This window comes from Ahaetulla prasina, chromosome 8, assembly GCF_028640845.1.
Source record: "Ahaetulla prasina isolate Xishuangbanna chromosome 8, ASM2864084v1, whole genome shotgun sequence".
Taxonomy (NCBI): domain Eukaryota; kingdom Metazoa; phylum Chordata; class Lepidosauria; order Squamata; family Colubridae; genus Ahaetulla; species Ahaetulla prasina.
In genome coordinates this window covers 45,367,935-45,392,459 of record NC_080546.1, presented here as the reverse complement: position 1 = coordinate 45,392,459, position 24,525 = coordinate 45,367,935, and the positions used below count along the sequence as shown (strand labels likewise).

Sequence of the window (24,525 nt, the reverse complement as noted above, 5' to 3'; positions counted from 1 at the left end):
CTAGCACAGGTCATCATCCAAGGAATTTTAAGAGCTGCTGCCTAGAACAAGGCAACATTATATGAGTCTTTCATTTTCATTAGGTGGTCAAAGTATTTGAGTACTTATTGCATAAGAAGTATTACTGCATAAAAATGGCTGGGGAATTCTGGGAGTTGAAGTCCTCCAGTCTTAAAGTGGCCAAGGTTGGCGACCCCTGCTTTATATCACGCCCGATCTCCTTCTCCTACTTTCGTTTCATTTCTACATTTTCAAGTGGGGGGGGGAGATTTAATGCCGAATGTTGCAGAGAACCTTATCTACGGTTAAGTTGCTACAGCGGACGTATATCTATCGCGGACAGGGATGGGATTTCCCTCAACTCTCCTCTCCTCCTTACACTTCGGTAAACCGGGAATCCTTAATTTAGGGGTCTTCAACCCTGGACACTTTAAGCCTGGAGGACTTCAACTCCCAGAATTCCCCAGCCAGCAAAGCAAAGCAAAGCTGGCTGGGGAATTCTGGGAGTTGAAGTCCTCCAGGCTTAAAGTGGCCAAGGTTGGAGACCCCTGCCTTAATTCCTCTCTTTAGGCTTCCTGTCAGCCCAGATCCAAAAAAAGTTCATTCACGCTCCCTGAACGTTCCATAACGGATCCGCGAGCCAGAGAAGCGAAGCCTGATGTGACTCGGAAGTTCGGAGCCTCGGGGAAGTCTTCCTTTAATTTTTCTAGGTTCGTCGCACCAAAATCCCACGGAGGTGTCGCTTTCAAGGTTGACGTCTGAGGCGATTGGCTAGAGGTCGGTTTCTTCTCCCTCCTTCTGCTTCCGACCGCGGCCTGTCACCATTGCTCGGTGGATCCGAGAGCGTCCCTGGGATTGGCAGAATGGCTTGGGAGGCAGGCTCGGGGTGGAGTGAGCCGTTAGTTGCAGCCAGCGTCGGTTGGGGGAGGAGGCGCCGGGTTCCGGATTCGTAGTAAAGAACCGCAGAGGGGTTGGATGTAAACAGTAGACCATGGGGTAAGCGGGGAGAGCTTTGGCGCGGGGCAGTTTGGCGCGGGCTGCTCGGAGCCGTCTTTTCGTGCGAAAAGCGGCAGGTGGAGCGGCAAAGCCGCCGCCTAGGTTCTCTTAAGGCCTTTCTCTTACGAGAGGCTGCCGGTGGAAGCGAAGCGAGGAAAGATGCCCGGGCTCCGTTCGTCCGAGCGGAGGAGGGGGCGTCGCTGCCGGGAGTCCGGCCGCGACTCTCGCCATCCTCAGCCTCTAATTAAGGCCGAGATGGAAGAGCCCCCGAACGGTGGCTAAGTGCTTGGACGCGATGCGGCCGTCCGGTCGCTTTTGCCCTTTTGAGATCGTGAATCCCGATCGGTCGCCGGGCACTCCCCACGCTCCTGCACAGGGCGCCGTTGATCAGGGCTCAGGTAGCTCAAATCCTCGGGATTAGTTCGGTACGCAGCGCTCATTTTATACACGCGATCGTTTGGAAGCGAGGCTCCGCTTGAAAAGACGTGAAGGCGTCTTTTCACCCTGGGTTTGGTGAAGGGAGAGAGGCATCGATCGGGCTTATTTCCTAGGACGGAAGCCTTCCGCTTTGTGCTTCTTTCGAAAGTCATCCACGGTCTCTGCTCCGTTCAGCATATTCTGGTTGTCTGGTTCAGTTCTACAGTGTGTTTGGTTTCTTGCAATCAAGCAGTCGGACTGAAATCAGGCTTTTAAAATTTCGTTTATTGAACTCGGTGCCCTTTGGCTAGTTTTGGACCAGATTTCCCACTTTGGCTGGGGTGGATGGAAATTGTAGCAGCCCATAACACTCAGGTCTCTCTTTAAGCACTGTCAAAGCAGCAAGTTAAAATACCTGACAGGGTGGAGTATTTCACATGATTTAAAAAAAAAAGTCTGAAATGTGAATTTAGCTATGCACCATGTGTATGAATGGGATGTATATCAGTGTGTCTTGATTTCAGTGAAACAAGTTAATGGAGAAATCAACTTCTGAGCATTTTTGGATTCCTAGTATCTACAAGAGAGCCAGTTTGGTGTAGTGGTTAAGGCATCAGGCTAGAGTCTAGACAGTGACCATGCGTTCTAATCCCACTTTAGATACAAAGCCAAATTGGATGAATTCGGGCCAGTCACTCTCACAGTCCTGCAAAGGAGGGAATGGCAAACCACTTTTGAAATCTTGCCAAGGAAACTGCAGGGACTTGCCAGGCAGAGTCAATACTGGACCCATACAAATAGTATCTATATACATAAGTTAATATTTCACCCAATTAAAGTTGCCCCCAGATTCTGATAATAATTCTATTTCTTGGTTGGTTTCAGTTGGACAATTTTATTTAATTGTCTTTTTAAAAAATTTCTTATACATTGCCACATGTATGTTTCTGTCCAGAAAGGTCTTTAAGGTGGCCTGCACTGAAAATGTTTACAAATTTCAAAGCATCAGTTAAAACAACTATTGAAAGCTTAACAAAAGGAATCATCAAAGGAGAAGATAATATTCTTAACCATTATTTTAATTAGCATACTAAAAAAAGATTTGAATGCCATGTTTAAAATGAAACATTATAACTATATAGCAATATATTTCAACCATGGTATTTTGTTCTTAGGTAACAGGATAGAATAATATTTTAATTTATTTTCTTCATAGATTAAACCAAACTTATTGTGGCCATGTATCATCATATTTCAAGATTTTCTAGCAAATCAATATCTATAGTATTATAAGAGGAAGAAAATGAATTCTGACAAATAATGGAAGATTTTGATAAATATAATGGTTTAAAAACAAAAGAGTTTTTTCTGGTTTAAAATGAAAGTATATTGGACTATAATAGAGCATAGGATAATACTATCTGGGATCTTGTATGTTTCAGTTTTATCATGGGTTACAGATAATTTCATTTGTGATCTTGCCACTTCCCATATATTAGCAGGAAGTAATTAATCGTTGCGTTCTAAAATGTGTAATATAATTTTAGCAGTGTTTCCTCAAAATGTTTATTGGAAATTTGTAGGTGTATTTAAGATTGTAGTATATTTTTAGAGTTGATTTACCATGGACACTTTCTTTACTTTGCAGTAAACTCTATTTAATTCAGTGGAATTGTTTTGGATAGAATTGGTTCTTCTGTCTCTTGAGATAGAATGCATATTGTTTGAGAAAGGTTGCATTGAATTATAATTATAATAACATACTTCAGAAAGAACTGGCTTCTTTTTACTTGAGAGTAGATGAGGCTTCCATGAATCTGAAGTAGTTGATTCAGTTGCTGATGGAGAACAAGGCTTATTCCGCTTCAAATTTTTTAATGTTGACAAGATTTTTTAATATACAAAATACCTTTGATTGTTCAAAGGTTTTATTATGAAATGCAGGTACCCCTCGACTTATGACCCAGTTGAGCCCAAAATTTCTTGTTGCTAAGTGAGATATTTGTTAAATGAGTGTTCCCTATTGTAAACCTTTCTTGCAATAGTTCTTAAGTGAAGTTGTTAAGTTAGTAACACAGTTGTTAAGTGAATCCCCATTGACTTTGCTAGTCAGAAGTTTGCAAAGTGTGATCACATGAGCCCAGGACACTGCAACCATCAAAATATAAGTCAGTTGCCAAGCTCTTAATTTTGATCATGTGACCAAGGGGCAGCAGCCAAAAATGTGAAAAATAGTCATAAGTTACTCTTTTCAGTGCTGTTGTAACTCAAACAGTCACTAAATGAACAGTCGTAAATTGAGGATTACTGTATAGTATCTAGTTTAGTACTAGATTTTATAGTTTTGGAAAGAGGATCTTGTGTGGGTTGCTGTGGAGATGATTTGATCCACTTTCCTGCTGAGATTCAGAGTAAGATTATAAAACAGTGTTTTATAATCCTAGCATAGCATAATGAAGGGGGGAACATCTAAGGAAATAAGTATGAGCTTTGGGTTGGTTTTTTTTTGTTTTATAGTTATAAATTCTGATTTATAAAAAATCTTACAACTCAAAATTTAGATCAAGGGTTTCAATCTTTTTATACCTATCGCCCACTTTTGTATCTGTTAGTAGTAAAATTTCCTAACTGCCCACCGGTTCGGGGGGAGATGTGTGAGCTATTCTGGGATGAGGCTGTTTTGTTTACGGTCCCACTATAGCACCATTTAGTTTCACGTACGTAACATGAACTAAACTTATGCGTGGGCAATACAAATAGTATATTTTCAGAAATTTAAATTGTCATGGGGAGTTTTATGAAAACCTAATGAAAATGTTTTTAAATAATGCTATGAATTTTTTTAAAAAAGTCAATTAAATTTATAAAAAGGAAATTGCTTCAGTATCGGACAAAACCCCCACCACCCACCATGAAAGCTGGAACGCCCACTAATGAGCGGTAGGGACCAGGTTGACTACCACTGATTTCGATGAATCCTACACTTTTAACATTTTACCAAATGTTAGAAATCTGGTTTTTCTGTAGAGCATTTGAGGATTAATATCTTTATTATGCTGGACCATTTTTAATTTATAACATTGATTTGTGATTTAAATTTTAATTAAGTTTTAGTTTTTGTTAATGTTATTGTTGATTTCAATTTATTGTGAAGATGTTATACAATATTAGGTGTCTAAAGTTTGTGAAAGTGAGTTGGATATAATTTCATAAATAATAACGTATATGTTTAGAGACAGATTGTGATAGTAGCCTGATAGTAGCAGAGGGAGCATTCACGACAACTGTAGAAAGATAGACTGAAATATTGTTGTACAAAAGAAAGAGGGTTTGTGTGGAATGGGAGCTCATTTCCTGAATATGTGAAATTGTTTTCCCCCAGAAAATTTCATATATAGAAATATGAATTTATTAGTCTTATTCTTCATCATTATTTCCGCTGAATATTGACATAGTGAAAAGATAAATATTATTCCAAAGTTACAGAATTATATATCACAGAATGAAAATAAATCAATGCAGTTCCAAAAATATTGTCATATCACTTATAGAAAAAGAGACTGACAATAACTATAGTGAGATTCAGCTGTGGGAAACTAATAGTAAGGAATGAGATTTGGATTAGTAAGAGCTATTGGAAAAAGGTTAGCTTAACTTCACAACTATTTCAGTAGTACTTTGACATTCCAAAGAGAAATGTCTATATACATGTATGTGAACCAGCTGTCAGATTGTACTATTGATTTAACTCTCAGCATCTCTTACAAGGACACATTGATAGAGTGAGCGATGATGATTAAATTAAATACCGTATATACTCGAATATAAGCCGATCCGAGTATAAGCCGAGGTCCCCAATTTTACCCCAAAAAACTGGGGTAAACTGGGGACTCGAGTATAAGCCGAGGGAGGGAAATGAGGCAGCTACCGGTCAGGGAAAGCCTCCCTCCCTCAGCCGAGAAGGCTGGCGGCTCCCCCGCCCCGCCCTCTCACTGCACCGGCAGGGCTTCCCCGCGCTAATGCAAAAGCCCGGCAAGTTTGCACCATCCGGTATAATGTGAAAAAAAGAAAAAGAAAAAAAACTCGAGTATAAGCCGTATATACTCGAGTATAAGCCGAGGGGACGTTTTTCAGCACAAAAAACATGCTGAAAAACTCGGCTTATACTCGAGTATATACGGTACTAACTTTACTTTAAGAATATTGCCGTAGCTCATTAAAATCCAGTTGTTTATCCCTCTTTACAGTGCTGAATAAGTAAATAATTTAAAGCTTCTTTTTGCCTGGTTGCTGCCATAATGCCACTTTTTGCAGCTCTCTGAGGAAAAATAGATCAGATATGGAATTTCACTGAAGTTCAACTTTAGAACAACAGGAATTATTCAGTCTATTGAGAGCATGATAGCTTGTTAGAATTGTTCACAATGCCTTCAGATCCAAAGTTCATCTCATGCACATATCTGATAGATCATCATGGCATGAAACACTGTGATATTAAATGGTTGCCATAGTGCACTTACTGTACAACATTGCAAATGAGTTGAAAAAAAGCAAGAAAAGCTGAATATTTAAAAGTTTGTACAAATGAGTATCCCCATTAAATCAACTGCATCTTCTATTTATTGTTTTATTTATGAAATATATATGCTGTGCTTATCTACCGTAATTCTGGTTAGCTTACAGAATCTAACAATAAAAATATCTTAGTGCAACTCATTGAAGATTCAAAGTATATTCATAACTTTTCTGGAATCAAAGACAAGCAGAGAGATAGCTGATGCTTTGGTGTTGGTTGAATACTTTGGATAATGAAAGTTCAGGTAAATAAAGTTCTTCAGAGAATATTTCCACATTGGTTAATATTTGAACTACATAGAACTACATTTATAAATGAGATTAATTGTTTTCTTTTAATTTGCAGTGTTGGAAAAAGATGGAGTTTTTTTTACCAATGTTCTATTTTTAAAAAAATCACATTTGGAGTAAGATAATGAACACAACCCCCAGAAAATTTGTAAGCTGTTGAGAGTCATTTTGGAGTCAGGCAGAATTAAAATCCAATAAATAAAAATAAATTTTCCATAGTGTTTTAAATGTGGTGTATCTTAGCCTTTGATCATACATATTGGCTTTTAAAGTAGTATCTTTCCTAGATAACTCACTTTTCTCAGCTTTCCCTTGCATGGCTAAGTAGATTTTCCCCCTTGTTGAGCTACCTTGATACTGTATGTTCCTGATAGAAGGAAGTAAATGAGGTATAGCCGAAAGACTTAAAATAATTTCCTCTAGTGAAAACATAGCTCTAATTAATGAAGACTTTTAAAAAAATTAGCCCATGATTTTATTAAATATAAAGGCTGAAAGTATCTTTATAAATATCATTTTAATCTTATTATATTTGGGCCTGGTGAAAATACCATGTAAAGATATAAAGCAATTTAAAGCCGGTGTAAAATTATAAAATGAATTATACATTCCAGTGATTGTCAATCACTGGAATGGACAATTAATGACAATTAATGGACAATTAATGAGTTGTATATTCCATTGTATACTGAATTCTATAATCCAATTATGTCAGAATCTAATGTCTCAGTTTCTTTTCAGTTTGAGACTCTTAATTTTATGATTCTCTCTTTGTATAATTTATCCAATTCTTTCCATTATGACTGTAATGGAATAAAATAAGTTTATTCTTGATCTGTGACATAGTGGAAGGATGCTTGTGTAAGTGAATAATAGAATAGAATTCTTTTATTGGCCAAATGTCATCAAATACACAAGAAATTTGTCTCCGGTGCATAAGCTTACAGTGTACATATAAACAGAAAATAATAAAGCATAGGTCATAAAGCATAGTTGCAATCATTAATCATAAGTTACAAATAACAATTGATAAATCATAAGAAAATAATAGGAGAAGATAGTAGGAAAGATGACAAGATGAGAAAAAAGACAGTGCTGTGCGAATTAAATATTCAGTGATGAATAAGTGATGGCAGGGGGAGGAACTAATAGATTTCTTAAGAACATAAAACATATTAGAATCGAATCTAGCATATTGCTGTCAAGAACGATGTTGACAGAATAGAATAGAATAGAATAGAATAGAATAGAATAGAATAGAATAGAATAGAATAGAATAGAATAGAATTTTATAGGCCAAGTGTGATTGGACACACAAGGAATTTGTCTTGGTGCATATGCTCTCAGTGTACATGAGAAAAGATACCTTCATCAAGATACAACACTTACAACACTTAATGATAGTCGTAGGGTACAAATTTAACACTTAATGATACAACACTTAATGATAGTCATAGGGTACAATAAGCAATCAGGAAACAATATCAATATAAATCATCATGATACCAGCAACAAAGTTACAGTCATACAGTCATAAGTGGAAGGAGATGGACGATGGGAACGATGAGAATAGTGCAGATTTTGTAAATAGTTTGACAGTGTTGAGGGAATTATTTGTTTAGCAGAGTGATGGCGTTCAGGAAAAAACTGTTCTTGTGTTTAGTTGTTCTGGTGTGCAGTACTCTATAGTGTCATTTTGAGGGTAGGAGTTGAAACAGTTTATGTCCAGGATGTGAGGGATCTGTAAATATTTTCACAGCCGTCTTTTTGATTCGTGCAGTATACAGGTCCTCAATGGAAGGCAGGTTGGTAGCAATTGTTTTTTCTGCAGTCCTAATTATTCTCTGAAGTCTGTGTCTGTCTTGTTGGATTGCAGAACCAAACCAGACAGTTTTAGAGGTGCAAATGACAGACTCAATAATTCCTCTTTAGAACTGTATTAGCTACTCCTTGGTCAGGAAGCTATCTTCCTTGGATCAAAAGTTGTTCACAATGGCATTTCTACTCCTGAAATGAAATGCAGGATAACCGGAGCCTCAAATTCCCTCCCCCAATATTATAAAATCCTAGTTTGATAGGAATTGTGGAAATTATTTTCTAAATATCCTGCTTAAGTTAATTTGAGCTTTCCTGTCTCATGGCAATTCTATTTTCCATGAATTCCCTTATTTTCTTTAAAATGCTACCTGAATTACTGTTGATGAGTATATCTAAAACTGACTTGAATTTTTCATATAGCATAATCTTTTATTATAAATAAAAAAGAAATATTCTAATATATTGTTAGAAAGTAATGAAATTTCAACTGCATTATCCCAAACACATTGATAGATTATACTAGTCTCAGGAGCTATGCTGCATTGATGAATTAGAGTTATTTAAAATTGGTATAAGAGAGTTACCAATTACATAAAAGCTTTTGATTGTGTAAAACACAATAAGCTATGGGCAGCTTTGCACAAACTTTCTCAGCCCACCTGATCAGATTCATCAGGTCACTCTACGCTAATCAGGCAACAATGAGACCATTTTATGGCGACAGAGACTGGTTCAGGATTAGTAAGGGAGTTAGACAGGCATGTATTTTATCACCTTTTTTGTTCAATTTGTATGCTGAAGTAATCTTGTAGAAATTAGATCTGGAACTTCCTGATGTTGGAGTGAAGATTGGGGGAGGACCATAAATAATTTGAGATAGGCAGATGATAAAACACTATTGGCTGAAAACAAGAAAGACCTGGAAAAAATGATCTGGAAAATCAAGGATGAAAGTGGAAAAGGTAGGATTTAGTCTCAACATCAGGAACATAAAGATAATGACAACAGCTGCAGGTGGACATGAGATGTTTAAAATGAACATGGAGGAAATTGCATTAGTTTGAGAATTTATAGAATAGAACAGAATTTTTTATTGGCCAAGTGTGATTGGACACAAAAGGGTGCATATGCTTTCAGTGTACATAAAGAAAAGATATGTTCATCAAGGTACAACACTTACAACACTTAATGATAGTCATAGGATACAAATAAGCAATCAGGAAACAATATCAATATAAATCGTAAGGATACAAGCAACAAGGTTGTAGTCATACAGCCATAAGCGGAAGGAGAGGGTGATGGGAATGATGAGAAGATTAATAGTAGTGCAGACTTAGTAAATAGTTTGAAAGTGTTGAGGGAATTGTTTGTTTAGCAGAGTGATGGCGTTCGGGAAAAAACTCTTCTTGTGTCTAGTTGTTCCGGTGTGCAGTACTCTATAGTGTCGTTTTGAGGGTAGGAGTTGAAACAGTTTATGTCCAGGATGTGAGGGGTTTGTAAATATTTTCACAGCCCTCTTTTTGATTCGTGCAGTATATAGGTCCTAGGTTGTTTTTTTTGAAGTCTGTGTCTGTCTTGTTGGGTTGCAGAACCAAACCACACAGTTATAGAGGTACAGATGACAGACTCAATAATTCCTCTGTAGAACTGTATCAGCAGTTCCTTGGGCAGGAAGTATCTTCCTTGGATCAAAAATTGTTCACAATGGCATTTCTACTCCTGAAATGAAATGCAGGATAACCTTAGGCCACACTGCAATGGTTAACATGAATAAGATCTGAAAAAGCAGAGATATTGATATAAATACAAAAAGCAGGCTAGTTAGAGCAATAGTCTTGCTCTAGTAAAAGGGGAAAGCAAAGAACATGCCAGCTTGATAACTTCAAATCTGATGTAGAGATGAACATACAACAATTGACAGAAGTTGTGTTTGACAGGGTAGCATGGAAAGCACTTGCCTATCAAGTCACCAAGCGTCAGACACAACGGAATGGTTAAAAACAAGTAAGAGAGTTAAAACTCTAGTACTTACCATAATTAGTTATCTGAACCATTCAAAGTAGATAAAGATTTTGGATCGAACAAAAAATCTTAAATTGTGGTTGGAAATTGATTTAAGAACCTAGTTTACCTGAAGTGGATAATTACATATTTTCTTTTCTTTTCTTTCTTTTCTTTTATATTTTCTTTTCTTTTCTTTTCTTTTGTTTATTACTTTATTGAAATGTGAACCATGTTAACATGCATTTCAGAGCTGCAACAGTTGAGATCCAGCTGTTGATTCTGAAAGCAAGGCTTTGGGAAAACCCAAGGGGTCGCCAATAGACAGAAGATTGCTTCTCATTCAGTCTTTGTGCTGCAACATCTTTTTTGAGAGTTAGATCTCCATGTATCTGAAATTGTCACCATCCAAAGAGGAATAAAGTAGGGGTGCATATTAACCCAACTTCACTTTTCAACTTATTAATTCAATAATTCAATAATTCAGGTTCCTCTTAGTGTCTACTGTACTCACTGTACTCAAAGACTAATTGCAGATCTAGTCTTTCTTACTAGAACATGTAAAATTGTAGAAAATGTTTAAAACTACTAAATTCTTCTAAAAGAATATTTTAGAAATATTTTAAAAATTACAGAATCATAGAAGGAGAAATAGAAAAAGGAAGAGATTACATATGAAAGGAAAAAGTGAAAAAAATGCAAGAAAACATTTTCCAATTTCCAATCTTTGCTGCAATAACAAACATAGCAGTTACCATTTCCACTCTTCCATTTTGCATACTATAGTTCTTCCCCTGCACTAGACTATGTACACTATAGGGTGGTCCTACTAAATTAGTATCAACAGAGTGGCATTGACTAATACACTAGTTTATTAGAGCAGTCATCCCTACCTTTTTGGCATGACGGGCTGGTTTCATGGAAGACAATTTTTCTATAGACTGGGTGGGGTGGGGGGTTCAGTTTCGCTCACTCACCTGCTGTTTACCTCCAGCTGTGCAGCTGGAGGTAACAGGCCACTACAAAGCTCTGCGGCTGGGACATTGAGGACTCCTGTATTAGAGTGTTTTGTTTCCTGTTCACAAAAGCTTGTGGCATAAAGAAATGTGTTAATATTTCATATACTATTGGATTCTTAGTGTATATTTCATACACTATTGGATTGGGCCTCTGGTGGCTCAACAGGCTAATGCAGCCTGTTATTAACAGCAACTGCTTGCAATATTGCAGGTTCAAGTCCCACCAGGCCCAAGGTTGACTCAGCCTTCCATCCTTTATAAGGTAGGTAAAATGAGGACCCAGATTATTGGGGGCAATAAGTTGACTTTGTATATAGTATACAAAATGGATGAAGACTATTGCCTGACATAGTGTAAACCGCCCTGAGTCTTTGGAGAAGGACGGGATATAAATGCAAATAAAAATAAAAAAACAAAAATAAATTCTTCAGATCTGCTGCAGCATGCTTTGAAGAAATGTGTACTTAAAAACTTATTGTAGCTTTTAATTGAAGAACAGATGGTTTTAGGAAGTGATTTTTGTTTGGGTATGTCAAGGTCCAAAAGAATGTTTCGACCCCAATCTTAATCAGAGACTCTTAATAGCTGTTATTTTAAAAATGAAAATAAATATATCTAAATATGAAAGGTGACCACATATTTGATGTAACATGTATTTTAAGTTTAGCAAGGAAATCATTTTCACCTTGTTATTAACTCTTTTTTTTACTGGGACAAGCTACCATTTCATTTCCTGCTGTATAGTGTATAATACACTATCACAAAAGCTTTCCCTATGAATCCTACTGAATGAAATAGCATTTCTACCATCCTATAGATGCTGCTTAAAGGTCATAACATTCATTTTGTGTGTTAATTTTGTGGTTGGTCTCTCTTACATCTCTCTCAAACAAACTACTTCAACAGCACTTTTCAAAATGATGCTCCATTTGTTTTTTTCTCTTTTCAGTCATCTAGACCCTGCTGCAATATTCTAAGAATGGACAGAAATATTAATGTTAGCATTGTTCCCAGTATCACTCAGTTGGAAAATTTCCTCACTGAACATAACTCAAATGTTGTTTGGCTCCTTGTTGGTATGTAATATTTGGTTTGTTAAATATTTTTTATGTTTTCCAATATTATATCTGATATCTAATCTCACCTGGCATGAAATTTTTGGTAGCAGTTATACATATTTGTTTTAGAAAACAGATTGTATCCTGGGTGATTTTAAACAGAACTTATTTACTAGTCTCAACGCTGGAGTTAGTGGAATGTTAAATACAGTTTCATGGAGCTTCTTAATTTTCCATCTTTAAGTTTATATCATTTTTATATCAGCTTGCAATTTAAACATTAAAACACATTTTGCTTCATATTTTCTCTTTATTTTTTATTACTTTGTATTAGCTTAAATAATTAAATATGACTGTAATATACCATTTATGGCGTCATATATATACACAATATAGAACATAGTCAGTACCTAGGCAAAAAAAATACAGCATTTGAAATGTAGTGGGGTTTTTTTGTATGAAAAAGTTTTATTTTTACATTCATATCCAATAACATATTTAATGTACAGTCATATACAATTAATTGGGTTTGCCCGGTCGCCACATGCTTCCTTTAACTCTCTTCCCCTCTCTACCTTCCTCTACTTTCCACAACCTTCCTCACCTTCTCATATCTACATCCTCTCCTCCCTCCTCCCTCCTCCTTTCTTCTCCCTCTTCTATCTCTCTTTCTTCCTTTCCTCCTTCCTCTTTCCCCTTCCTCCTCCTTATCTTCTCTTCCTCCTCTTCTCTTTCCTACCTCCTTCTCTCTTCTCTTTTCTCCCTTTCCACCATTCTGAAATGGTAACCGGGCGGACCCGACCTTACATTAATTATACATCTTCAATCATCTCTGTACATTAACCATCAATCCATTAATCCATTTTCTAACCTCATCCCCCCACCTTTATTACCCTCCCCCTTACCCCCCCCCCCCCGAGACTTCCCAGAACAAAATGCGGGGTATCAAAACTAGCAAACATAATCCAAAATAAATCTTAAATTATAATCTCTAGTCATTCCACCCATCATCACACTCTCAATTCCCCTCTCCTTTAAACATATATCTAATACAAAACAATTCCTACTTTTACTCATATGCTATTTGATATTTTTTTATCTGATACTTATTTTGAATATAATCAATCCACATTTTCCATTCTGAAATATATTTTTCTTATGTATAGTCTTTCAAATATGCAGAAATTTTTGCCATTTCTGCCAAATTTGATACTTTAAGTATCCATTCTTCAATTGTAGGTACTTCTTCTTTCTTCCAATATTGAGCAATCAAAAGTCTTGTGGCTGTTATTAAGTTCAAGATCAATTTAGTCTCTGTAGCTGTACAATCCATAATTATTCCTAATAAGAAAAACTGCAGAGTAAACTTAATCTTCTTTTTCAAAATGTTCTGCATAATCCACCATACTTTAATCCAAAATGCTTTTAACTTTTTTGCAAGTCCACCATATATGATAATAAGTGGCATCTTCACCATCACATCTCCAACATTTAGCCTGTACATTGGGGTACATACATGACAACTTTTTGGGGTCTAAATGCCATCTATAAAACATGAAAATTTTCTCTCAAGTCTTGCGCTTGTGTAAATTTAACATTCCTCACCCAAATTCTTTCCCATGTTTCCAACATTATAGGTTGTTGAAAATTTTGTGCCCACTTAATCATGCAATCCTTAAGCAATTCGGTCTCTGAATCTATTTCTACTAGTACATTATACAACCTCTTAATATGCTGTTGACCTTGATCTCTCATTTGTTTTAACAAATTATCCTCAGTTTGCTTAATACCTATTTTCTGATCTAGTTTCCATCTAACTTGTAATTGCCCATATTGAAACCATGTATAATTTTTACCTTCTTCCCCCATCTTTTCTCTAGATTTTAAATGTAATTCCCCCATTTCCATACAAAGAAGTTCTTTATAAGTAACTATCTCCATCTTTTGATATATATTTATATTTTCTATCATATGTCTCATGATTGCCCATATTAGTATTTTTCCATCTAATTTATATTGGTATTTCCTCCACACCCTCAACAGTGCATTTCTAATTATATTACTTTTAAATATCTTATCAGCTTTCTTGTCATATAGTAAATAAGCATGCCACCCATATAACAAACCATAACCTTCTATATTCAAAACTCTTTCCTCAGTTAGATTAATCCAATCAGTAATTAATGATAAAACAACTGCTTCATAATACAATTTTAGATTAGGCATTTTAAGACCCCCCCTTTCCCTTGTATCCTGCATTATTTTTAACTTTATTCTTGTTTTTTTTGCCCATCCATACGAAATTATTAATCCCTTTTTGCCATTCCTGTAAATTTATATCGTTCTTAAGTACCGGTATCATTTGAAACAAAAACAGAAACCTGGGCAAAACATTCATTTTTATAGCTGCTATTCTCCCCAACAAAGATAATTGTAACTTCTTCCAGTTCTCCATTTCTTTCCGTACCTTCTGCCACAATACCTCAGAATTATTTTTATATAATTTCACATTAGAAGCTGTAATATATATTGCTAAATATTTAACCTTTTTAACTATTTAAAAACCTGTAGATCTTTCTAACTCTTCTTTTTGTTGTATGTTCATATTTTTAGTTATCATCTTTTGTTGATTCACCTTAAATCCAGATACTTTACCATACTGATCAATTATTTCTTTTAAACCAATAGCTGAATATATTGGTTGAGATACAGTAACAACCAAGTCGTCTGCAAACGCTCTTAGCCTATAATCTTGATGTTTAATTGTAATACCCTTTATCCAGTCTGAACCACATATTTTATTCAAAAGAATTTCTAATGTTAAAATAAAAAGTAACGGAGACAAGGGGACATCCCTGTCTTGTCCCTTTCTCAATGTAGTGTTATCTGCAGTAATCTGGTCAGAATAAAGCTTCCGTTAAGGCAGTCAAGCTATTTAAAAAGTATAATTACTAATTGACATTGCCCTTCCAAAATAATACTGTGCAGCTTTATATGAAACTGTTTTATAAAGCTATTTCACACATGAGATTGGGACAAGGAGGTGAGATAATGCTGTGTGTCCTCAGCCACAGTGTGCCAATGAGCATATTTGGAATTTTAGGAATAGATCATAAGCAGCCTTGCAAAATGGCTATTGTATGGCTGGTTACAAGAACCCATTTACCATTAAGTAATTTGGTAATATTGCTTCCCATTGAGTCTTTGAGAGTCTCTCTCACTTTCAAATAGTTTCTGTGTTATGAATGTATCACTTCTGTGTTTTTTTAAAAATAATTTCCATTGCTCTAAATGTATTAATATTTGTTTTGCAGCTACAATTTTGTCCTGTGCCTGGATTATTTACCTAACTTATTACAATTCCCGAAACATTGGCTTTATTTTAACATTGATCCTTAACAGATTACATAAAAATGGCTATATCCATATTGGTAAGTGATCTTGATTTAACTATGAAATGCCAATATATTTTGAATCACATTCGTAATATTATATTGGTAAAAAGTCTAGTCAGTGTTACACATTTTATATTCCATTGATTTCAGCAAGAGAAAAAATTAAATACATTCAATTATTTTATTAACATCAGTGTGATGAAAAGATTAATCCCGTGCTGAGATTACTTTGCAATGGTGTGGCTAAAATCTGGGCTGCTCTTGCAAATGTGAAATGTCTCTTGTATCCTATACATTGCAAATTTGGGAATATAATTCAAATATGAATCAAAATATTAAATTCATCCATGGTATCTTTTGACTAAACAGGGACTGTGGGTGTATTCATGTCATGCATAGACTCTTAGCAAGGCTGTTTACACTGAAGAATTCTCTTGAATCACTGCACATGCAATATATACTGTGTATTGGATGGGGAAAATATCGCATTAAAGAGGTTGGGAGATTAAAGACTTAAGCTTCAACTTCATCTATCTGCAAAATTTTAAGTTTCAAAACAAAAAGACCATGAGATTACAGAAACATAAACTCCGAGCAATCATCCAGTACTGGGTTGTTTTTCCTCTCTCTCCTGTAAGATTTTATTATATTTATCTGTATTTTAATGGGAGGAACAGAGCAGGTTTTTCCTGTTTGATTCAGAGCCTATGAATGAGGATCAATTCCTAGAAATCTAGGAAATTTACATCAATCTAAAAACTTGTATAAGCTTGTGGTGAATTAGAAATTTAAATATTGTCTTATGAAAAATTATTCAAGTTGTCATTTTTGAGCCATTCTTTGATTTTATTATCTTGGCTCTCTGTGTATATGCATTATTGGCTAAATGTGAGGCCATTAGTCTGCTGTAATGACACTTTTTTTCTTCTCTTTCTTTGATTCCTAACCATTTCCGAAACATTGATATATGTAACAAAAGGCTTGAATTTCTTAATTAGCCTTTCACACTGGAAGGATTTTACCTTTAGTACTCTCTCTCCAGTTAGATAAACTAGGAAGACCTGGAAATTTTGCCACTTTTTTCCTCATGAATTCACATATGTAGTGAGGGATTCTTCCTTGGAGTAAAGTAGGTAGTTGCAGTATACTGAATATGACCTCACTAGTGTTGCATAATGCAGTAGAGAGGAAAAAAGGAGCCTCTGCTTGATGGATTCAGAAGGCTCTCAACCCAATCAATTGCATTTCCATGCATGCTAATCCATCATGTGAATGGAATAAATTGCTCTAGTGATCAGTAATTTGAACACTAAATGTTCACTAACCCCTGCACAAATGAGTGTGGGGGAAAATATCTTCCTTGGGAGCATTCTTTGAACCAAGTATTAATTTTGTTTGGGAAAAGGATTTTCCTCCTTTGAGAAGTTTCTTTCCACCAAGTAATCATTTTAAAAGTTTGAATGGTTTTTAAATGTTGCTTTTGTTAAATAGGATCAAAAGGGGAACATAAAAGCACTACATCATTTTTTGTAAAACAAAATAAATATTTTAATTCTTACGTAGTTCCTGCCAGTTCTTAGATTGATGGTATTTCCTATATCTCTTATTCCAATTTTGGCTTTGTTATCTGCCTGTGAGCCAGAAGAGAAAAGAGGTCTCCTTAAGAAAGAAGATACAGCAAATGCAAAATTTTCCTTCTCCTTTTAGAAGCACTGTTGAAAGAGAGGTTAAAGTTTGTGCTTGAGCTTGGAGTTTTGAGTTTCCTGGGCTTTGAAGATACCCACCCATTATCTATATGAGAAATATTGAACTGTACCTTTAATTTTTGTTTACTGTTGCTTGAGATAGGATGTTTCAATTACACCCTTCCTGTTAGATCTACTATAGTCTGTTCAGTATCAGTGTTCCAGTAAAGAACATTCTTTATTGCTCAGGACAAACATTAGGGTGACACAAGAGAAATTAGTACCCACATAGTTCTTTGGGGGGTAAGTGCAGTGTTTGTATGTCAGAGATTCAAAATTATCCGAGAAGAGAAAAACTATGGAAGGGGAAAAGAACTGGGGAAAGTGTGAATACTTTTTAAGATTGCTAGTGGTATATGATTAGGAGTAAGAGTAGTTCAGAAGTTAAGACACTGAACTTGTCAGCTGAAAAGCCAACAGCTTGGGTCTAAGGTCCGAGTGCTTGGTGATGGGGTAAGCTCCAGTTACTCACAGGGTGGATAAAAATCGATGATTTTTTTTAACAAAATTGATTTTTTAAAATGGGTTTATTGTTATTTTTATCAAATTTATTTTAATAAAATGCTTTTGGAATAAAAATCTATCTAAAGATAGTTTTCTGTTTAAGATAAATTAATAATTTGGTTTATTCAGCATGAAATGGAGCCTGGTTATGTAGCATGAGGCTATATATTCTGCAATATTGGGAGTGTCGGTGAGTCAACAGCGGGTCAGAGGAGGAGCCTCTGCAGGACAGAGATGACAGTTGCTCTTTAAAAATTATGATTAAATCAAGTCTTTTTACTAATGATTTAAATTGTGATTTAAATCAACTTGATTTAAATCAAATCCACCCTGATTACTCATCCCAGCTCCTGCCAATCTAGCAGTTCAAAAGCAAACAAATGCGAGTAGATACCACTTTGGTGGGAAGATGGGTACCACTTTGGTGGGAAGGTTACTGCATTTCCATATTTTCACGCTGGCCACATGATGACGGAAGTGTCTCTTAGATAATGCAGGCTCCCTTGGCTGAAAATTGGAGATGAGCACTGCCTGCTTGAGTTGGTCCCAAGTGAATTGGGAAACCCTTTAAACCTTTAAACTGTTGACCTAGTCTTACTCTTAATCATGGTGATAGGTTTCCTTTCATTTGTAAAGAAATTACATATTCATTTTCTGGGATGTTTTAATTGGATTATTCTGGAAAGTAGGGAAGTACAACTCGAGAACTTAAAGGACTCCTTGGTATTCTGTGATTTAACAGAAACCTTCTTTTTATTGCAGGATCCTTCTCATTCTCTGTTCTGTCTGGAAAAATCATGGTTCGTGAAATCTATTACATTACAGAAGATTTCTCCATTAGGTACTTAACTTTTATACTGTTTATTTCACAGTCATGGCTTTATTAAATTTTATTCCCATTATAGCATTGCATATAGATAAAGATAGGCCCTAATATGGTTTAGAACAGTGATGGCTAACCTTTTCTGGACCGAGTGGCCAACGTGTGCATGCCTGAACCCCCCAAATGCAATGCATGTGTGCCCCCATGCATGTGCCCTGCCCCCTGCATGCATGCGCCCCCCACATGTGCCTGTGCCCCCCGATGCCCCCTGCTCCCCACGCATGCACAGCAGAGACCCGAAGACTAACTGGCCGGTGGGAGGCACGTGCGCATGTGTGGCGGAACTGAACTGGGGTCATGCCTTGCATGCCCACAGAGAGGTCGCTGGGTGCCACCTCTGGCACTCGGGCCATAGGATCGCCATTACAGGTTTAGAATATAGAATTCTATAGAATGTAGAATTTAGAATCTTCCTTTGTATTTTTATCATTGGTATAATAAGAAAAATAATTCAAAGAAAAAACTATGCAAAAATTCCTAAAAGGGTCTATCTCTGTTAATTTAAAGAAATAAGATTTCCCTTATGTAGTAAAATTTGTTATCCTACTAGAGTAGCATCACAATAATCTAGCAGATCTATTACAATAGTTATGAATGGCACTGAGTCACAAAAGCTATAGTAGAGATGTCTAACCTATGGATATCTTTTGGTCCATATCTATTAATCATATTTATTTGTTAATGACATTTATATGGCCACCCATTTCACAAAAAGTGATTCCATACAATAGTTAATAAAACAGCGATATATAAAATACAAACATTATAAATATAGAGAATTGTTCTATTTACATTTTTAAATTTAAATTTAATAATTTAAGTAATTATTTAAAAACAAAATACACTATAAAAATCTAAAAATTAACCACAATGGAACCATCTAAGAATATTTCAATTTCCCTGAAACCACCCCACTCCCAGGCCTAGCATCACAGTCAGGTCTTGAGAGACTTCTGGAATGATAGAATAGAATAGAATAGAATTTATTGGCCAAGTGTGATTGGACACACAAGGAATTTGTTTTGGTGCATATGCTCTCAGTGTACATAAAAGAAAAAAAATACCTTCATCAAGGTACAACATTTACAACACAAATGATGGTCATAGGTTGCAATTTAACCCTTAATGATAGCAACAAAAAGTTACAGTCATACAGTCATAAGTGGAAAGGGATTGGTGATGAAAACGATGAGAAGATTAATAGTAGTGTAGATTTAGTAAATAGTTTGACAGTGTTGAGGGAATTATTTGTTTAGCAGAGTGATGGCCTTTGGGAAAAAACTGTTCTTGTATCTAGTTGTTCTGGTGTGCAATGCTCTATAGTGTCGTTTTGATGGTAGGAGTTGAAACAGTTTATGTCCAGAATATGAGGGATCTGTAAATATTTTCACGGCCCTCTTCTTGATTCGTGCAGTATACAGGTCCTCAATGGAAGGCAGGTTGGTAACAATTATTTTTTCTGCAGTTCTAATTATCCTCTGAAGTCTGTGTTTTTCTTGTTGGGTTGCAGAACCGAACCAGACAGTTATAGAGGTGCAAATGACAGACTCAATAATTCCTCTGTAGAACTGGATCAGTAGCTCCTTGGGCAGATTCCAGAAGGGGTGGGGGGAATGATCCTTAGAGTGGGCACCATGGCAGAGAAGGCTTGGATTCTGGAACTGGTCCTTGGTAAATGGTACCTGCAGCATGCCTTCTCTGTCAGATTTAATGGACTGATGGATGTGAGTGGGTAGAAGCAGTTCCTGATATAACCCATCCCAAGCCATGAATAGTTTTAAAAGTGATAACAAATGTTACATGTGCTTTTCTAGGAGCACACATATTTTCCTGCACTGCTGCATTCTGCACCAGCTGATGTTTTTGGATATTCTCAAGGGCAACCATGTGTAGAGCACATTACAGTAGTACAATCTCGAGGTGATTATGACATGAGCGATTTGTGAGCCTCCTGATCCAGGAGAAGGTACAACTGGCACACAACATGAAGAATATTGTAGCTTTTACCTAAAAAAAGATGAGAAAATGAGTTCCACAAAATAGTCTAAATGAGTTAAAAACCTAATTTTAAAGTGATAGAAATGTAAGCATGAATGGCTAGACTTTCAATATATCCATGATCTATCAGAGTTGAGAGAATCTATTTGGAGTGGTTAAAGGGAAGAGACTTTGAGATAACAATAATTTCACCTTCCTTTACGAAAATAAAATCTGATAGGCTATTAAAATCTTTTGTGACCTTATAAGCAAAGTCAATGGGAAAGCCAGGTTCACTTAACAACCATGATACTAACTTAACAACAGGAAAGGGCAAGAAAGATCGTATAATGGGGCAAAATTCACTTAACAAATGTTTTGCTTGGCAATGGAAATGTTGGGCTCAATTACCTATAAATCCAGGAATTCATGATAGGTGCAGAGTCAGCATAGAAAATTCCCTTCTTCCTTACCTTAGTGAAAGTTATAAAGATAAATCTTTATGTGAGCAGATTTGGCTTGAAAAGCTCAGGTCCTTGAACAAATTGTAAAGAAGCTCTAAATGCATGTGTTTTGGCATTTCAGCTCTTTGGTATCTTTTCAGATTCCGAAAATAGGATGATAAATTTACCTTTGTGTTATTTGAAACAATTTCTTATTAATTGCATATAGAATATAGGTACACTTTAACAGCTGTTTTAAATACTTTATTTGTGTAAATACTTTTTAGAATCCAAGATGGATTTATTATATTTCGTTGGTGGAAGATGTACAATCCAAAGCAGAAGCAACATGGTAAGTTTCTGCCATTTGGAGAGAGATATTGCTAGATATTGTAGTAAACAAATGATTCCACAGGATAAATTATTATTATTTGTAGTTGCAAAAGAAAATCATTATTTTTAGGTATGCAATGAACTGGGAAAAAAGTTGTATAAATATATTTTAAAGTCAAATATTTTGAAACTGCCTAGTGTAGGTATTTAAGCCTATTAGAGAAAGGTCATTGACATTTTCACATTCAATGCTTCCCTGAATTTGTGGTTGCATTATTTCCTACTAGCTAATAAATTAGTGAAGTATCATTTGTAATCAATGCTTTTTGAAGGTACTTTTATGTTCACTTACATTATCTTAGTTTGCAGTGATTGCCAAAGGGCAGCATGGGTTTTAAATAGGCAGAGTTCTTTATTATGGATATACGGTGCAGGAGAGATTAAAAAACAAAATGCCTATTGAAAAGGGCAAAATTTTAGTTAGTATAGTTCTCTATTATAAATGAAATGCAGGATCATTGTGCTAAAATCATCTCACTAGATGTTTGAAGCTAAAGTACCCTAAATATGGAGCTATGATCATTGGAATTCCCATCAGGAAAATTAATATCTCCAAACATTTGAAATCTGGTTGGAAAAAACTGTAGAGGTGATAATCAAGAAAGAAACTGATTGCTCTGAAACCGGTTCTTTGAAAGAAAAAAAAGAGATTACTTAGATTCCTTATGTTTTAGCCCATTAGACATCAGGCCAATAGCAAGGATAAATTTTTACTGCCTTATTATTTAATTATTTGGATGGCTTAATTTGCTATAAGTTATACATGTCCTGGAAAGCTAGTTGCTTCACCGTGCTTTTTTAGAAAGGGTGAAATTGTTTATTTATCTTGCTGTATCTCTAAAGTTGAAAATGTTACATTCTGAAGATATCTTTCTTCATTGTGTATAGTTAGAAGGTGAATAAATAATTTGCTAAAAATATTCAATTAAAAGTGTTCAAAATGATTTGTGTGCAATAGTACTCTTATGTGTTTTTAGGGAAAAAGAAAATTTTCTACTGTTTTCTGGATAATTATAGACTACATAGAAAACTGCTAGTTATATAATGTAGTTTAAGAGACCCAGTTTATTGAAATATCAAAGGAGTTCATGTCTCCTGAGTAGATAAGTAATAAGGTTGTCTTTAAAGAAAAATAATGAGTTAATTATAACAAAATTATGTTTAATTGGGTCATTCTATATGAAGCTAAATATATGTGAATCACTCATATGCTATTTCATTATTTATAATCATTTACAGTTTTTTAATTTTCTAAGTTTATAACAATTAATTTTTATCATTTAAACATGCCGTGTAACAGTGCTTCCTGACCTTTTCATTTAAGCTGATAATTAATATTCTTGAAAACTTTTGAAGAACAACATATAAGATATGGATTATAGCAACATATATGCCACTGAATTTGTGAATTTCACATTAAATAAAATTAATTACATTGGTTTTAATAAATAGTAAAATCCTTGTAAGATAAGATGTCAAAATTTTGTAAGATTTATAATGAGATTGTGTCCAGTTTAATCACATAGGTCTTTTAATTGGCACAACAAGGGAGACCTTCTGTAGTACAAGGTCCTTGACTTACAACCACAACTGATCCCAAAATTTCTCTTGCCAAATGAAACAATTGTTAAGATAATTTTAATCCGTTTTACTAGTCACAATTTTTAGGTGAATCACTGCAATCCTTAGTTAATAATATGGTTGTTAAATGAATTTGACTTCCTCATTGACTTTGCTGGTCAGAAGGTCGCAAAAGCTGATCACATGACTCCAGGAAACTGCAATGATCATAATTGGGATGGTGCAATGGTCATAAGTATAAAAAACCGTCGTAAGTAACTTTTTTCAATGCCATTGTAACTTTGAATTGTCACTAAATGAACTATTGTAAATCAAGGACTACCTGTACTCTATGATGTCTTAAGTGGAAGGAGCCATTCTAATCTTATTTAATGCTCTAACTTTAATCATGACTGTGCATGTAATTTATACACAGAATAAACTCAAAAATGGCAATAAAATGGACGGGGATGCAATATAGAGGGCAGAGTAAAGTCTAGGACAATTAACACATTGCCATGCAGGCACATGGCTGCACCCACTTCACCGCTGCCCCCCTGTCGCTGACCCACCACAGGTATTCATCCTCAGTTGGCGCTCTGCTGGCACTCCTTCCGCGCAGCCTTGGCCCAGGTGATTTGCTGAGTGACATTTGTCCCTTGTCAATTCACAGCACAGGACAAGTAGCGGTGCGTCCTGGTAGCCAATCCTTGTACATAAGGGTGGGCCTCTGCCTTCCCATTGGGCGCAGTCCTGCTGGCTCAGGTTCCTGAAGTGGAAACGGAAAAGGTGGGGGGAGGGGAAATGTGTAGTTTCCCCTGGCAAGAAATAGAATAATATGACCGGCTGCACTTTGTGTGTAGGGACTTGGATGGCCGTGATGGATAGGATGGGAGAAGGCAAACCAGAGGAGTGATTCAGGTAGTCCCTGCAATCTGTTGCCTTCCAGAGGTTCCAAGCTTTTGCAGGGAGCCCCTTGGCTGAATGCTGCGGATTTGTGGCAAGGCAGTGGGTGGGTGGGCAGAGAAAGGGAGAGATTGGCTAATAATGGAGTCCTTCCAAGCACATCCAGAAATCAGGAATTTGTTTTTAGTTTCAGGATCAGGCTTCCTGCGTTCTGAAGAATATGTCAGAAAAGTTTGCATAATACCCGAGTGACAAGTAGTGCTGAAATTAAAGACAACTTTCCTGTCAGGTTACAAAGAAGAAAAGGAACCTGAAATGAAGTACTTTGGAATTATCAGTTTCAGCCACCTTTGCAACCCCCAAAGAAGAGGCATGATAAACATGAAGGAACCCTCTCAGAAAAGAAACTGTCAACCACACCCTGAAAGCTTCTCCAACCTAGCGAGCGTGTTCTCTGTAATTGTAGTCAGCGAAAATAAAATGAAAACATTAAAGAAAGTGATTCTCTCAGAGAGACAAAGAAAGAAAGAAAGAAAAGAAAGAA

The 24,525-nt window shown here is 35.9% G+C and overlaps 1 protein-coding gene across 8 annotated transcripts in view; it reads left to right on the top strand.

Annotated features, from left to right (window-relative positions):
- Window positions 1-882: 882 nt before the first annotated feature.
- Window positions 883-24,525, top strand: part of BLTP1 (bridge-like lipid transfer protein family member 1) — a 155,857-nt gene continuing 132,214 nt past the window's right edge. For 6 of the 8 annotated variants that reach the window (XM_058192413.1, XM_058192415.1, XM_058192420.1 and 3 more), the window contains exons 1-4: window positions 12,067-12,193; window positions 15,490-15,606; window positions 18,582-18,660; window positions 21,410-21,474. In XM_058192413.1, coding sequence (XP_058048396.1) covers window positions 12,097-12,193; window positions 15,490-15,606; window positions 18,582-18,660; window positions 21,410-21,474 — 358 coding nt within the window. In that variant the 5' untranslated portion in view covers window positions 12,067-12,096. Of the gene's footprint in view, window positions 997-9,041; window positions 9,060-12,066; window positions 12,194-15,489; window positions 15,607-18,581; window positions 18,661-21,409; window positions 21,475-24,525 lie in introns of those variants that run through there. The other 2 variants (XM_058192414.1, XM_058192422.1) reach the window with 2 other exon arrangements.